The sequence below is a fragment of the Misgurnus anguillicaudatus genome, chromosome 12 (assembly GCF_027580225.2).
Source record: "Misgurnus anguillicaudatus chromosome 12, ASM2758022v2, whole genome shotgun sequence".
NCBI lineage: Eukaryota > Metazoa > Chordata > Actinopteri > Cypriniformes > Cobitidae > Misgurnus > Misgurnus anguillicaudatus.
Window position 1 is genome coordinate 11946777 of NC_073348.2, and position 17279 is coordinate 11964055.

At 39.1% G+C, this 17279-nt stretch overlaps 1 protein-coding gene across 1 annotated transcript in view; it reads left to right on the plus strand.

The window, feature by feature from the left end:
• The window catches only part of LOC141368896 (uncharacterized), a 137596-nt gene that overhangs the window by 36294 nt on the left and 84023 nt on the right, over positions 1-17279 (plus strand). Inside the window, exons 2-4 of the mRNA XM_073873688.1 lie at positions 2182-2340; positions 3412-3510; positions 16527-16625. Coding sequence (XP_073729789.1) covers positions 2282-2340; positions 3412-3510; positions 16527-16625 — 257 coding nt within the window. The 5' untranslated portion in view covers positions 2182-2281. The remainder of the gene's footprint in view (positions 1-2181; positions 2341-3411; positions 3511-16526; positions 16626-17279) is intronic.

Genomic DNA, 17279 nt, shown 5'->3' on the forward strand with positions numbered 1-17279 from the left:
GCATGCGCATCAACTCGTAACTGTAGGGCCCGTTTTCTAACTAACAAAATTTATTCTAGAGATGCATTTTTTACAGACTACATAAAGGGCCGGATCAAATTACCTTGGGGCCCGGTTTTGGCCCGCGGGCCGCCAATTGAATAGCCCTGCCCTAGGGCAAACAGCTGTATGTCCGTGTATGTTTTAAAGATCGCTCTGCATCTGATCTCTATCAAAAGTCCTTCATTATCCCAGCTTTTTGCTAAAAATTTGGTGTTTTTGATGAAACCTACACATATTTGAGAGGTGATAAAAACAGAACACATGAAGGTAGGATGAAACAGATTTATTTTGTTTGAAAGCAGAGGGTCTGTTCTTTTAATTCAAATATTGTATGTTTATATATTTAAAAAGGAGCATTTTCTGGAAGGCATTAAACTTTTGTGAAAATCATGAAAAATGCTGGCGGTGAAAGAGTTAACAACAAAAGACGCTCTGGAACCCCCACGTGCTTTGAAGAGGAGGGAAGCGGAATGGTCACGTTTTTGCATGGTTTTAGACGCGACATTTGAGACTGGTAGCACAGATTGATACTTGTTCGCAACCTTGAGTGACCAAGATAAAACGGGCGTTTCTCAATCCGAAGCCTGCAGCATCCGGAGGTCGCATATGTCATCAAGCCTGGTATATTTCATTTAGCTGACCATTACATTTGCAAGTACAATCAACAAAGAAACATATTCAACTTAATAATTGTTAATGTTATGAAATAAGACAGTCTTGATGACTATTTTTCATAGTTTGTAACGTGCACACCACCGCAGGACGCACTTCTCCATCGCAGGATCCACTCCCTCACCAGGGTGGCGTGGTGGTTATGACAACCGTGACAGCCCTAACAGCAACAACATACCCATGACTGATAATAGACTCTGCCCTATTAGCATAGATCCATTCCTGATCCCACGTTGTGTTTATATCCTTGCTAGAGCAAGCTTGGAATAATATAATGTCTCTGGTACATAAACAATCAAAATGTTCTGTTGTTGGTTAATTCATTGTTTTTCTTGTATCTAGGTCAAGTCAGGGGTTTATCTGTCAAACTTTATAATGACAAGGACCTCCAAATTTTATGAACCTTTTGCGAGGGCCATCCTCCTAAAATAGATATCCATTTATAAGAAACATTTCAAGTAATTTTAATGTTATAAAAATACAACATATTGCTTTCAAACTTAAACAACTGGCTACACAGTAGACACAATAGACAACTTTTGCCTGTCTTTTTTCAGAAATTTGGAAAGGTCCTTTTTGTTGTAAATGTTTTATTTTCTCTGCTCTTTGTGTTAATAGTAACAGACCAAGGTGCTTTCAGCATTTTTTCTGTAAAGAGTAACCAGTCCAAAGCAGTGGTGGCCGGTGACTTCTTTTTTTTGAGTGTGCATGATACGAAGTTCGTCACAACATGTATGTAGCCCGTCATGTGTGTGGTTAGTAATTTCAAAATATGTGTTCTGCGCTTTGAGAGATCGTGTGTGTTGCCAAAACAAGTGCCTGCTGCAGACGCTTCTAAAGGGTTTATGAAAAGAGACACTCGCGTTTCTCGCATAATCTCATGCGTAATCAGAGTTTAATGTTAAGGGAGTGTCTTTCGTGTATTTTGTAAACGTGAGTGTCTCTTTTATCATAAACTGTTTTGACACAGGCACTTATTTTGAAAAAACACGTGATGCACACATGTTCTCTCGACACGCAGGACACATATTTTGAAAAAGGGAACCACACACATGATACGCCAAACACTTATTTTGAATTAGCGCATCCTCTGATGAGGAGTCACGAGCCCCACTGGTCCAAAGGTGAAGTACCAAACTGCTGGTCAAAGCTATTTCTTTCTTAAACGGTAATTCCTTTAGGTTTATCTCTAGCCAGCAAAAGGTGGAATTCTACACCTAACACCTAGATCAATATCCAAAAACAATTTAAATTAAATTTAGATAATCATTTAAGTGACTTTTTTGCATAAAAATTAATATTTCACATGCAAGCTAATGGTATAGTTGAGGATTTTTGTGATAAATAGGTACAAAAGTACTTAAAATCAACTTATTGTATAGATGAGAAGTAAACAAAAAAAGATTTGTATTATTGAAAATTTATATATTTCTTACAATTATGCTTTCAATTTTGGGGACACCAAAGACCCCAAGTGTAACCAGAAAACGAGGACCATTTGAGGGTTAATACAGCGCTGTCTAAACCAACTCAGAGAAACCAGCCCAATGGAAACTTTGCTGAAGTAATGGCAGAGGAGCAAGAAAAGGACTCTGCCTCTGAGATATGTCTCTCAGAGGAACAAAGGTGAGTCTGTTTTAAGTCATTAAAAATCATTTAATGCCTTTTATTACACATTGTTAAAAATACAGAGGTATAGACACCTCATTGGTGGCCAAGCGAGTGCATGAAAGCTGTGCAGTGCAGTGTGTCAACCTCAGAGCTTGTTAGAGCGGCTGTCTGTCATGCTGAACCTATCACTGGTTCGACTCTCAATCAGAGCAGATTTGGGTAACACCAAGATCGGTTACACAAACTTAAACAGGACAATTTAGTTATGTTTATTTTAATTTATTAGACAGTTAATTTGTCTAATAAATTTCAGATGCAATGTTTCTACCTAAATAAGGTACACACACACACACACACACACACACACACACACACACACACACACACACACACCACAAAATGTTTGTATTACACAAAATAGCTTTTACAATGAATGGTAAAGTATTAAAGGGATTATTAAGACATAAGACAGATAGAGACTTACATAAGTGAAAAGTGGGGGACATATTCCACATGTGATCTATGCATGTGTTGGATGGGAATTATTTAAATGAGCAAAACTGTAACATCACAGTATACTGAAAAAAGTGTACCATATAGCGCCATTGGACTTAGCTTTGTATCTTTTCATACATTTTTTATGCTTAAACAGCATCACAAACTAAAATTGAAATGGGAAAAAAATTTAATAGGACCTCGTTATGGTAAGAATTATAAAACTTTTCTTATTTACCTTCATTAGATAAACAAGATACATTGTATCTTAATCTCAATAATTGTGATTAAAATCATCCTGTTGTTATATTCTTGGTTTTTAATATTATGTTTTCCCTCATTGAGCTTCAATGATTCCTTGCACCTTTTGTCCAAATGAATTTTGTGTACAAATTCATTTTAATTTACTATAAAATTGTCAAGTAAATGAAAGTGGCTAATTAGGCCACTGCAGGGACACAGAAAAAAAATATTGACCTATTTTTTTTCTTTTTTTTTTACTAAATTAAAATTCTAAATTGTTTATTGTAATTACCACTGAGGTCATTTTTGTTGTAAATGTTTTATTTTCTCTGCTCTTTGTGTTAATAGTGACAGACCAGGTGCATTCAGCATTGTGTCTGTAAAGAGTAACCAGTCCAAAGGTGAAGTACCAAACTTCAATGAGGAAACACTATCAACTACCGAAAGGTATTTTATGTGTTTAATGGCCAAATATGGACTGTGTTAGAAATTATCTGAATTAACATAAACGTTCACATAACAAAAAATGTTTGCGGTTTTCAACCTTGAAGGCATCTTGAGAATGTAGATTTGAGAACAGTTAACCTTCATCTGAAAACAGCTGATGGTGATTTACTACTAATCAAGGAACCGGCATTACTGACGTGATGCGCGTGACAAACAGATGCGATTTATTGTGCAGCCCTAAGTAGAAGTAGTAGTAGTAGAAGTAGTAGTAGAAGTAGTAGTAGTAGAAGTAGTAGTAGTAGAAGTAGTAGTAGTAGAAGTAGTAGTAGAAGAAGTAGTAGAAGAAGTAGTAGAAGAAGTAGTAGAAGTAGTAGAAGAAGAAGTAGAAGAAGAAGTAGAAGAAGAAGTAGAAGAAGAAGAAGAAGAAGTAGAAGAAGAAGAAGTAGAAGAAGAAGAAGTAGAAGAAGAAGAAGAAGAAGAAGAAGAAGAAGAAGAAGAAGAAGAAGTAGTAGAAGAAGAAGTAGTAGAAGAAGAAGTAGAAGAAGAAGTAGAAGAAGAAGTAGAAGTAGTAGAAGTGGACATCTTGGAAAGCAAACTCTTGGAAACAGGCCTTATGGTCAGGACAGAAAATTCAGGAAACTTAGGCTCAGCTAACTTGGTCGAGACAGGAAGCTCAGGGGACTCGAATTCAGACCTTTTAGCCGAAACAGGAAATGCAGAGGACTCTGGGTTTCTGACCTCTCAGGCGTGACAGGAAGTTCAGGAGACTCAGGTTCGGACATCTCATCCGTGACAGGAAGTGCAGGAGGCTTAGGTTTGAACCTATCATCTGTGACAAGGAGTACAATAGACTCGAGTTCATGGGCTTGAGAGACATCTTGCTGAAAAGAAGAGCAGAAAGCAGACCACACACACCACAGAGCCAAGCACAGAATTCAAATGATATACCTCAGGCATCATCTGTTCCACAGAACTAGAGACCACTGGAGTAGGAACACCAGCCGTCCGTACTGACACTAATGGAGTATCTTTCAGACTGGAAACTAATCTTCTGGTTCTGAGTTTTACTATAAACGGTGTAAAGAAGGTCGTTTTGTGAAGTGGCTCGGGTGTGACAGCCATCTTGTGAAGTGACAGGGTGTGGCGGCAGCCATCTTGTGAACAGGAGCAGGTATGACTACAGCCCTCTGTGGACCAGATGCAGGAATGGCGACAGCCCTCCTTAGAACAGGTCCATGCACGGTGGCCATCTTGAAAACAGGTGCAGGTAATGATGGGGGCCAGCCTCGGAACAGAAACGGGCATGGCGGCGGCCATCTCAGAAAGTGGCTCAGGCTTGATAGCCATCTTGGGCACGGGTGCAGGCATGAGTCTTGGGCTAGCCACCATTAGCGTAGCACACGCAGGCATCCTTAACCGGCCTGGCTCTCCGGCCTGTGAAGCCTGGTGTCTACTGCCCCCCCAAAAAAACTGTTAGACGCCAGCGCTAGCTCCACAAAGTTCTCAAAACTCCCCTGAGGATCATATTGAAAGAGTTGTGTTCTGAGTGGATTGTTTAAACTTTGTTGATAAAAACTATTAGTGACTTATGTGGGTAATGGGTGTGTGGAACAAGGTCTAAGAAGTCCCAGGTGTGATTCTTAAGGGAACGGGAGCCCTGACAGAGCATAAGAAGTCTCATGGGTGGAGACCCAAAAGCTGCTAAGTCCATGGTGTGTCATGGGATGGTAAAAGTCACTGCTGGATCCTGTCTTGATCAGCCTTTCTTTTACGAGTGTGGACAAAGGCAGGCAGAGGCAGCGGCTCCAAGTCCAAGTGACTTTAATGACGACATAAACAAAGTAATACAAAATAACACTGAAAGTATTTAACAGAAATAAATATAAACCAGACAGGATGAATCGCATGTAAACAACATCTGATACAGGACAACTGAAACACTGGGCTTATATACACTGAAGGGATAACAAGACACACCTGGGGAACAACCAGCAGACCAATGAACAAAAGAACTACACAGAACTACAAACATGGCAAACAGAGACATAACTTCAAACTAATGGCGCTTTTCCATTGCATAGTACCCCACGGTTTAGTTTAGTTTGGGTCGGGTCAGCTCACCTCACTTTGGTGTTGTTAGCTTTTCCATCGAGTTTAGTATCACTTCGTAGTGGGAGGGATTTTAGGCGTGTCGTTATATTTGCGCTGCCCACAGCTGTGACATCATACAAGTGAGAGGAATGTTGTTGTACATTCCCATACATTTATTTATTTCTCAGTCCGCCACAAAATTAAAATTGGCCACCACAAATAGATGTTTGCACATCGCGTTTATCACTAACTCTGTATCACATGACAGTTTCAAACACCCGCGGCGTCAGCCGACGGCGCTCCGCTGAGCCTCACTGAAGTTGCATTTAAGCATATAATGCTGACGTGCCTGTCGCGAATGTTCCGCCACAAACTGCAAGTCTGGAAAAAACTGTTATGGAGTCCCTGATTCTCAACATGTGGATGTTTTTCTTCGCTAAAAGGGAGTTTGGGAACTTATAGCAGAGCACAGATGACAACATGTTTGCTCGAGACAGCGCAAGCTAGCCTAGCACAGGTAAAGCTAGCGATGACGCTGTTAGTGACGTTTCTTTCAGACCAGTCAGTGATCTACAGTGTTTTCGCGTCACGTTTGGTATCAGCTCGGGTCGCTTGGAACCCCAACCGAGGTGGTACGAAAAAAAGTATCGGGTACCACGTACTGCACCTAATGGAAAAGCTCCCAAAAGTAAGCTGACCCAAACTAAACCAAACCGTGGGGTACTATGCAATGGAAAAGCGCCATAAGAGCGCGGGAAAGTGAAACACAGACAGATATATCCAATACAAAAGTAATCCAAATGACTGGTGATATATTGACGTCTTGTGAGGCAAATTGATCAGTTTTTGCAAAAAATTGACCTTTATTTTACAGCATTATAAACTCAGCCACATAGGAAGTGCGCTTCTTGCTCTGTAGGTGGCACTGAGAGAATGGTTTGCCAGCCGCAGGCAAAACTAGCCTCTCAGTACCACCAATAGAGCGGGAGCATAAAGCGTGTCCAAGGTTCTGCATTAACGCTAATAATGTTGTAAATAGCGTTCATTTTCCTGCAATAACTGACCGATTTGCTTCACAAGATGTTCATTTGTGACCCGTCACGGAAACCAGTGACACAAGTCGGTAGCACAAGTTTCGAGATAATGAGAAACAAAGTTTTTTTTTATGTGTTTTTCGTTTTATTGCAGAATCTGTTAGTTGAGATCACAAAGAAGCCTCTCCATGTTTTAGATACCAGTTTTTGTATATTTAAAAGCATATATTTTGCGGTTGAAATCGGCTTGTTTTTCCGGAGAATTTAGCATGCAGTGGGGGGCTTCGTTGTCTATGTGTATTTACACACTGGATAAGCGGCTTGTTTTTTTGCCCCCGCCCCCAAAGGGAACTGCGTGAGTACTAAATAAGGATAGGGAAAATAATTGCATTAAGATAGGTATGTATTAATTCGTCTAGTTTGAGGTAATAACATAGTTTAGTATGGCAAAAGGGTAGACTTATTCCGTTCATCTTCTGAACACAGTTTAAGATGTTTTAACGTCAGATTTAGTCCGAGAGCTTTCTGTCCCCTCCATTGAAAATCTATGTATGGTTTCCATGTCCAGAAAGGTAATAAAAACATCATCAAAGTAGTCCATGTGACATCAGTGGGTCAGTAAGAATGTGTTGAAGCATCGAAAATACATTTTGGTCCAAAAATAACAAGAATTACCACTTTATTTAGCATTGTCTTTTTGTGTAATCCGGCTCTGTTGTGAACTGCATGAAGTCACGCGACTGTAGTTACGCGGACCTTTTCCTCAGACATGTTTGTTAAGTTTTTTTTTCAAACTTATAGGGTGCATCTCCCTAGACTGTAAACGAAGCTCGGGCGCACAAAAAAAGAAAAAAAGAAGCTGGGGCGGAACGGATAACAGTCAGCCGTGTCGTACGTCAGCCGCGTCACTGACTTTATGCGGCGCCACAGTCAGATGACGTCAAAGTACCGCAAGAGCTCTTCAAGAAATCTTACAGAGTAGTTTAATTTCGACTCGCTCTCGCAGTACTTTGACGTCATCAGTCTGTCAGTTCTTTCAGTTCAGCATATACCTTTAAATGTTACGATGTAAATAGTTCTCAGATTGTATATTATATTCTATTACCAGACGTTCATGCGAAATCTGATGTAAACAATAGACTATATATCTATATTTCACGGTTTATATGCATTTTTAGGGACAAAAATGGTCATTGGATGATTCACACATCTGAAACAGACTGGATTCGACTTGTGATCCCCACAAAGGTAAAAAGTCATCCGGACTTCTGTCACAAAATACTACATATGATGCTAGAACATCTGTATCTCAAAACGGCTTTACAGGGGGTATGGCTTAGCTAAATGAGATGTAAATGACCCCTATTGTCTCTCCAGGCAGGGAAAGTGTTAACTTTTCTTTCGCAATTTTTTCAGAATTATCTTTCTTGAATGTGTTATATTCAAATGGCCACAACTTCTCAGATTTCCATGTGTAACACATCATTGGAAAGCTTAGAAACCGCACTTTCAGAATCTGTGAATAACTCAAAATGCCCCAGATCAGACTTGTGTCCCAACTTTCCTTGACTGGTCACATATGTCACCAGGAGTCATGGGGATTACTTTTGTATTGGATATCTGCTTTTTGAGCTTTCAAAGTGACGGATCTGTTGACTTCTATTATATAAATCACAGATGGGGTTTCTGCAAAATAATTTATTTATTGCTCTACTTAAGAAAAAAGGCAAGTAAATAAACAGCAAAGTTTTATTTTTGGGTGAACTATTCCTTTTATTATATACTCTATTATATTAATCATCCACTTTTAAGGTTTTATAATTTTGCAGAGCAGAACTATATATCTCACTTACATAATACATAACTATACATATACATAATGTAATATGCTAGTGACGTCTATGAAGGTAATATAATATCGCATTAACCTTATGTAACAATCTTGCTGCGTAGTTTGCATTTATTTGATGCACAGAGAGAAACGGATGATGTGACGGACAACTGGTTGTCCAGTGCGATTCTGTCCAAACGCCACAGCTTCTCTGAAAATGTATGAGTGTGAGGTCGGTTATAGAATGCCGTTTTTCAAACCCGTAAACAACTGAAATGCGTGTGAACACAGCCGTCTTAAGCACTCAAATATGGGTTTGACAACTGTATTATGGTACTGTGTGAACGCAGCCTATGTCATTAATATTGAGCCCATGTGACACAATGAACTCTCAGACATGCAGATATGATTTATACATCATTTAGAGTGTCAAATTTTTTATGTCCACTCCCAATAAAAACAAAATGTTGTGTGTCGTGAAATTTTAGTCGCATCACATAATACCATTAAAGAGTGAAAGTCAAGGATCACACAGACAACACTGTTAACAGAATTTTCTTTGTCTGAATGTATTATATTCTGCAGAATAGTCTATCACCCTCTGTAAGCAGAGGTAAAAATGAGAGTCCCGTTCACAAAGTTGTTCACATATTTATAGCAAGATACTGAAAAATACATAGTCATCCCATCTCTGCCCATGAACCAAAGATCGTCATTTTAGTTCCAGCGTCACTTTGAAAATAACCTTCAGTTTATCAATAATTAAGAAACATATCAGTTAAAGCACATCTAGTCAAATAGAAGAAATGATTTTGTTCTCAGTGAACTACCGTTTACTGAGTTTGTTCACTTGTTCATCAGTTGTTACTTATTTCATTCACTAGCCCCCTTTATCTGATCTGCTAGGACTTTGTATAACGTTCTAGTCCTTGAGCACTTAACTACTGAACAGATGGAAAGAACAGAAATCTTTCACGAAAGAAGAAAAAGATTTTGCATTTAACAAAGTTCATAAACTATAATTAAAATAAAAAATCTCCCACTACATGTGCCTTTCATAAAATTATGAAAATAAACATGATGAGCTTTCTGTTCTCTATCCCTCAGAAAAGTCCTTTCAGAAACGTGTCTGAAGAATTAACTATAACTTAGCGAAAACTTGTCAGACGAACAAAAGATAAATGTCAACATAATGCTGTGAATTTCTACCTTTAAATGACGTAAGTGAAATCAAAAACAAATATTTTCACTTTGTGCAAACTGAAGGAGAAGTACTGTAATGAAGGAGAAAGGTAGCAGGTCCAAATGCAGTAGGTTTTAAGGAAAACAAAACAAGAACAAGATAATCCATATTGGAGAGGCACACAGAACAGGGAACAAATGCCAGAACTTGCATTGCAGTGAAATACTCGACCAAGGACAACTGAAACACAAGGGCAATATATACATATGGGTTAACAAGAGACACCTGGGAAGACAATCAGAGAAGGACAAATGGAAAAATAACTATAAAGGACTACAGACATGGCAGACAAAGACATCACTTCAAAATTAGGCTACAGGACTAGGGAAACACAGAACCAGATAATTTCAGGTACACAGGTCTTTCTCTTATTATATATCTTATATATATTATATATATATTATATATCTTTATTACCTAAAATGAGCTGATATCGCAACACCCCGCGCTATTGACAAGTAAAGAGCTGATACAATCCATATGCAAAGCTCACGCCCAACAGTCCAGGGACACTCAATCCCTGATCCAGTTTTCTGCATTAATGCTTTGAATCTCCAACTGGCAGAGTCTTATGCTTAGCATTTGCCAGCACTTTAAGTTTGGATCTAATGTTAGATGCTCTGCCTCCCAGTTTACATTCAACTATGGTGGCTGGTGCCTCTATTTCCACGTTCCTGAGAATAGAATCACCTATAACCAGGGCGCTTGTGACTAGGGCTGTCACTTTTCGTTCGAAAATCGATTGCACAATCGATCGGACCAACCAAAAAACGTTTCGAAAACGAAAATAGGCAATCGATTTTAACCAAATAAGTACACTATTAAATTTTAAAAGAATTAAACAGTTAAAAATATAGAGTAACAAAACTCACAAACAAGCAGAAAAAGAAAATAAAGAATTCCGAAAGTGCAGTAGGTGTGCGAAAGCTAGACAGAAAATACCCAGCAATTTTACGCACCTATAGTTTCACGCTTTCAATCGCTGCATCTAGTGTTTTGCAAAGAAAATGGAGGACAACCAGTCCCGGCGCCATGGGCGGGCTTTAGGGGGCCGGGCCCGCCCTGTGAGTCACTAGTGCCCGCCCTGGACGAACCTGCGGTCTGCCTTCACCTGTTCACCAGCTCCATGTTTTTATCAATAGGCCACTGTTATTAATTAAAAGTTATTGTTTTGTACATATATAACTCATGAATAAAAATAAAAATGTGTTTGGTCTGATTTAAAAAAAATATATATTTTAAACGAATTTGATTGGTTTGTCAGTAGTGAGCGCGGATGTTTGGTTGTTTGCTAAGCGCGCCACCGCTTAATGTTAAGACACGATTGAGTGCTGCCTGCAGTGAGACTGACATGTTATGGTTCTGCTGTTATCTTTCACTATTTTCGCCACTGAAACAACAAAAACAGTCAACATTGCGTCTAAAATGTAAGTGGCTTAATATTAATTACTTGTAGTGAACTGTCATTAAATCTGTCACATTTTCAACCGTGATGTGATGCTGCTTAACTCTGTATCATGTTATTAAAAAATCCACATTTTTACCGCAGTATGTTTAACCCACTTTGTTAACACACTTTGCGTTTGCTGTGCTTATTTGTTTAACTTTGCGTTTTTACATTATGCACTTTCGGTCGCCATTGATTAAAGGATGAAGAATCATCATCCTGTTTTGGTGATTGTTATTGGCGTTTTTTTAATCAGACTAGGCAGCTTGTTCGGTCGAGCAAGTAAAATTCTCTTTCACTTGGCCTTTTAAAAAATCTACTTGTCTCTGATATTAACCGGACAAGCGTTGATGTCGAGCCCTGCGACGTGTTTTATTTGCGTTTAGATTGCTTCAGTAAGCTAGGTCCAATCTTTACGACTTCTCCGTATTGCGTTAATGGAGAGGTATGTTCGTTCTTCCTCGCTTTTTTTGTCCACTTAATGCATAACTAATGATATTATGCATTGCAGTGACGTTGCTCTCATTTGTGCCCCCCCTAAAAAATGAAATGCCCGTCCGTGAATTTGTGTCTGGCGCCGGGTCTGAGGACAACGTCAATAAACCTGTGCAACACGAGACAGCGTCGAAATTGTGACCTTACAGGAGATGATGAGTTATGACAAGGAGCCACCCTTGCGAGCTGACAACGACCCGCTTTTGAGATGGAAGATTGGCAGTACGAAATACGCAGCGGGCAACGAAGTACCCGAGTTTCCCTGGGACATCAGTGCGGTCGGAGTGCGTCTTCTCAACAGATGGACATAGTGAATGAAAAGCGCTCTGCTCTTGACCCCTAAAATGTTGATTGACTTGTTTTCCTGACCAATAATTTGTAATGGCCCTACTCTTTTTGCGCATTTCATTATGCCTGCCTAGTGCCGCCTAAGTGTCGGTTACGTTTAATAAAATACACAGCATGTTCTCAACTTCAAGTAAGTGTATTTAAAGTTTCATTTTTGAACAGTTGTTTGAAATGGATCGAATCATTATTTAAAATAAATTTTGAATTGCCTAAATCATAAAAGCAGCCGGTTGAACCTGCAGTAATGTTTTTCATTTATGGCAGCAGTCCACTCTTTTAGAGAATGTTGCACTACTGTTGCTGTTTTTTATTCTGCACGAAACTTAATGACAATGAATAAGAAATATTGCTGTCTTGTGCGTTTCAGGCACTCTCTTTACATTTGTCTGTTATTTGGCGTTAAATGGAAACGTCTTTTTTAGACATGGAAAATCGATTTTACAATCGATTCAATGAACACTTATATATTAAAAATTGAAAATGATTTTTTCACAAAAGTGACAGCCCTACTTGTGACAGACATCTCAGCTGGTGTGCTGTTGTGTGAAGAGACCCTGTTTGTAATTGTGATAGAAGCATGTGAGTGGTGCATCATTAGTGCAGCATTAAAGGTTCTCTAAGCGAATTCAAGCGTTTTAGACCATAAAACATTTTTTGTTACATACAGCAAACATCTCCTCACTATCTGCTTGCTTTCTGTCCGCTGATCAAACTGTAAAAAAACGCGATCTCTGTACACAGCCCAGCCTCCACAAACTGTAATAACAAACTGGCCAAACCTACACCAGAAACCATCACAAAGTGTTCTAACCAATAAACGCCAAGAAGGATTTGGGGGTTGGGTTTGGGCGCGTTCATAAAAACACGGAAGGGAGGGGGAGGAGTTAACTACGCTTAGTTTGTTTGAAAACACATTTCAAAAATCAACAGACAGATTCGCTTAGAGAACCTTTAATATTTACTCGCTTCAACTAGCGTTTCTAGTTCTTCAACCTTCACCATTAGCCATACTACTGCTTTACACTTTACGCATAAAAAACCCTCTTTGCTGATGGAAGACCCTAAACTATGCATGTTCCATGAAATGCAGGTTACAATAACAAGTGAGGGAGCGACTATCTTATTGCTTTTAAGCTGATTGGTGGAGTTTCCGTTCACCAAAACAAGGTCTGTGAAGTTGCTTTGTGTGGGGGACGAGGTCCTCGGGCCTGTCTCTGCTCTGCTGCTGACTGTAGTGCAGGTTCAGGGTGATGGTCATTGTGCTGTGCCTACGGACCACGAGTCCAGGCTGGTGGCTTTTGCAAAGCTACCAGTTCTGCACTCGGGGGTGAAACAAATATTGGATAAATCCGCCATTAGATTGGCAAGAAAGGCAGAGTCACAGTAAACAGTAAATGGACAATGTTAAACAAATGCTAGCAGGCGTTGTTTTGTGATGTTAGCAGGCTGTGTGCTAGGAAAGGGTGTTAGCAAAAGATAGTTACCTTTAGTTGTACTATTTGATAATGTCAAATAAAGTTTTCCTGAGTTTAACTATTATGTTATGAAATAAATAGGAATAAAATAGTAAAACAGAGGATTTAGTATGAACTCAACAGACCTCCAAATTTAGATCATGCGTCAGCAGTAAACCAGAACCATAAATGTCCAATAGTTGGCATGTTTGCATAGTTTTAAATTGATTATTATTACTACTATCACCTATATTCACCATAGTTTCACATTAACATTCCAACATAAACCGCACTTGTCACGCCAACAGTTGCATGATTTTCCTTGTTTTTGTTTAAATTTAGCATATCTGCTTGGCCATTTTGATGGGTGCTCGAGCTGAGCCCCCGACCACCCACAGTATCGGCCCCTATGTGCGTGTTTATTGTAGCACTTCTATCCAAAAAACAACACACAGTTTAAGTGAGTAACCTTATTGGGGTTATAATGTTTTCAGCCACGCTGAAACATGTTCTGATAGTGTACTGGTAGCGCAAATTGATACTTGAGAATATCTTGCCTCACTGTTCAGCCCCTCATCACTGATATCAGTTGCCTCCCCTTGCAAAAAAGGCACTAACTCTGAGTCTGCTGGCCGTTTCACACAAGTTACTTTGTTTATTAACATAAAAGATATATTGAAAAGATAAAAATATATTTCATGAACGGTAACGAAGAACAATCCATAGAATGTAAACAGGGAACCAACACCTACATACATACAAAAACGACTGCTTTTGTGGAACAAACCTAACTTCTGGTAAACTTTAAAAAAAAATCAATAACATTAGAGTCCTTTAAAAGTAGTTTATTTCAGACAACAAGCCATCTAAAAGAGTGGATTACCATGTTTCACATCATCATTTGTTGCAGAGTTCATTTTAGCCACTAACCAGACCATAAAAAACAGAGACTGTAAGAAACCATCTATATACACATGGGCTTACAAGAACACAAGAAACACCTGGGAAGACAATCGGACAAGAACCAATGAAATAACATAACTGCACACCTTCTGCAAAGGACTAGAAACATGAAAACAGGGACCCAAAAATACAATCTAAATGTCCACAACTTCAAAATAAAACACAAGACCAGTGAAACACAAGACAGGAGCTTGACAGGGTCACACTTGTTTTATTCATACAAAATCTTATTTTAAAGTTTTTTTATTTAGGTAGTCATTATTTTCTCACACCGCTGTCTTCAAATCCTCTATTGCTGCTTTGTTCTTGGAACTGGAACAGAAACTTTTTGCTTTTTTTCTGTTAACAATACAAGCTTCATAAAATAACACCAGCAACTCATGCTGTATATTACAAGTGTGTATAAGGTTTGGTGAACCGCAGACTAAAATATTATCAATTCTTTTATAAAAATCTTGACCCATGTATCTGCCTGCATTCGCTGTGCCTAACCTGCCTTCAGACTTTGGTGTAATGAAATATCTCCTAAAATAAAGACTACAAAGAGTAAGTGAGTGAAGTGCATCCAGGAGCTGTATTTAACATGAGCATGGATTGAGTTTTTTTGAAAGTCAGAGTGTATGAGTTTTCTCTCGCTCCAAGAGCACTCCACTACTGCTCCATGCAGTGTTTCCCACACATTGACTTTACTTGGGCACGCCGCCCAGGTATGTTAACAAGCACCCAAGTATATCTGGTATCAAATTTTGTCTTTTTTGTTCTTCCGTGATGATGACACTCTTTAATAATGACATTTTGTCTGCGACCTGATGTGTTCGGTGGCGTTCACATGCTCTCTGTTTCTCAATGAATTGGGTGCGACGCGAACAAGCTCGTGTCACATTGTATCCTTTGTTTCTGAACTTGAGCAGAGCTTTACCATTCCAGGTCTTCACGGAGCACCTGCGGCCCGTATGGTTCTGGGTTTATATTTGAAATGGTCAGTCGGGTCCGGGTCAATAATAGTTAAATTTCTTCGGGTCCCAAGTCTGATTAATATTGTGTGTAAAACCCATGTCGATCGGAGAATGACCGTGAGCGTTACCGCGTTAAAGCTCGCATGCAGTTTCAGTGTGCCTCCGGTTTCTATGGCGATAACAACTGGCTCTTGTTTTGAAAGTCACAACCACGCGCTGGATTTTCTTTCTCCCATTTTTTAATACTATTATTATTATTACTCTGCGCTGTGCTCTTGCAGTCATCTTTACAGGACGACCACGTCTAGGGAGTGTAGCAACAGTGCTGAACTTTCTCCATTTGTAGACAATCTGTCTACTGTGGACACATGGACATCAAGGCTTTTAGATATACTTTTGTAGCCCTTTCCAGCTTTATGCAAGTCAACAATTCTTGATCGTAGGTCTTCTGAGAGCTCTTTTGTGCGAGGCATGGTTCACATCAGATAATGGCCGTGTCCCAATATACGCACTTCTGCCCTTGTGCCCCTCATATGCGCGGGTGTTCCGATTCTCTAATGGTGCTCTCCAGGGGTGATCATAAGTGCACTTAATGGTTGACTGGTTGGCTGACTCCTGGCTCCAATTAGCTCTTGGAGAAGTCATTAGCCTAGGGTTTCACATACTTTTTCCACCCTGCACTATGAATGTTTACATGTTGTGTTCAATAAAAACATGAAAACGTATAATGTTTGTGCGGTATTAGTTTAAGCAGACTGTGTTTCTCTATTGTTGTGACTTAAATGAAGATCAGAGCACATTTAATGACCAATTTATGAAGAAATCCAAGTAAGCCCAAAGGGTTCACATACTTTTTCTTTCAACTGTATATATTAACCCAGTGTTCTTCATCCCGTTCCTCGAGGACCCCCTTCCAGAATGTTTAAGATGTCTCCTTAATAAACACACCTGATTTAACTCATTAGCTTGTTGGGGAGACATTCTGGAAGGAGGCTGATGAGGTGGTTCAGGTGTTTCAAATAAGGGGGTCTAAACTTTCTGGAAGGGGGTCCTCGAGGACTGGATTGAAGAACACTATATTAACCAATTAATTGTAATTACCACTTGCCTTTTTCTTGCAGATGTTATATTTTCTCTGCTCTTTGTGTTATTAGTGAAAGACCAGATTCATTCAGCATTGTGTCCGTGAAGAGTAGCCAGTCCAAAGGTGAAGTACCAGACTTCAATAAGGAAACACCATCAACTACCAGAAGGTATTTTATGTGTTTGACGGTCACACATGATGGGCTTCATTAATCAATCTTACGTAGAACAAGCGCAAATCGATGTGCAAATTTTATCTTATGACGGGGTTCACATGTGATTCATGAAACCTTCATATTCCGCAGTTTCATAGTATAAATGATCATATGTTGATAAATGTGTCAAATGAAAACTATAGTAATTTGAATATTATGTCCATAAAATGAAAGCCTCGCCCCTAGAGTTCACGGCATGAAGAAAAGTAACGCGGCCACACAGAGGAACGTCTCCATGTATACTGAACTTTGACCTTTCAAGTTCACACGGAATGGCTTGAAAAACAAAATAAAAGGAAGTCTGGACAATGCAGTTTGGAGCCAGATCACTGAAGAGAAATTGATGCAATTAAATAATTAATTAACATAAATATGATATTAAAGGAGCGGTGAATTAAAGAATCAATTTTATCTTGATACTTTGTTATATTAGAGGTCATTTGTAAATGAAAATACTATTTCTAACTTTTTCTAACTTATGATTCCTTTTCTGATAGGATATCAAATGGATAAAACATAGGCCCTACATCTTTATGCTCACTTAAAACCATATTGATAAATACCAAGTCTTGCGTGGAAACAACTGAACACAGTTTTCTGTCGTACGTT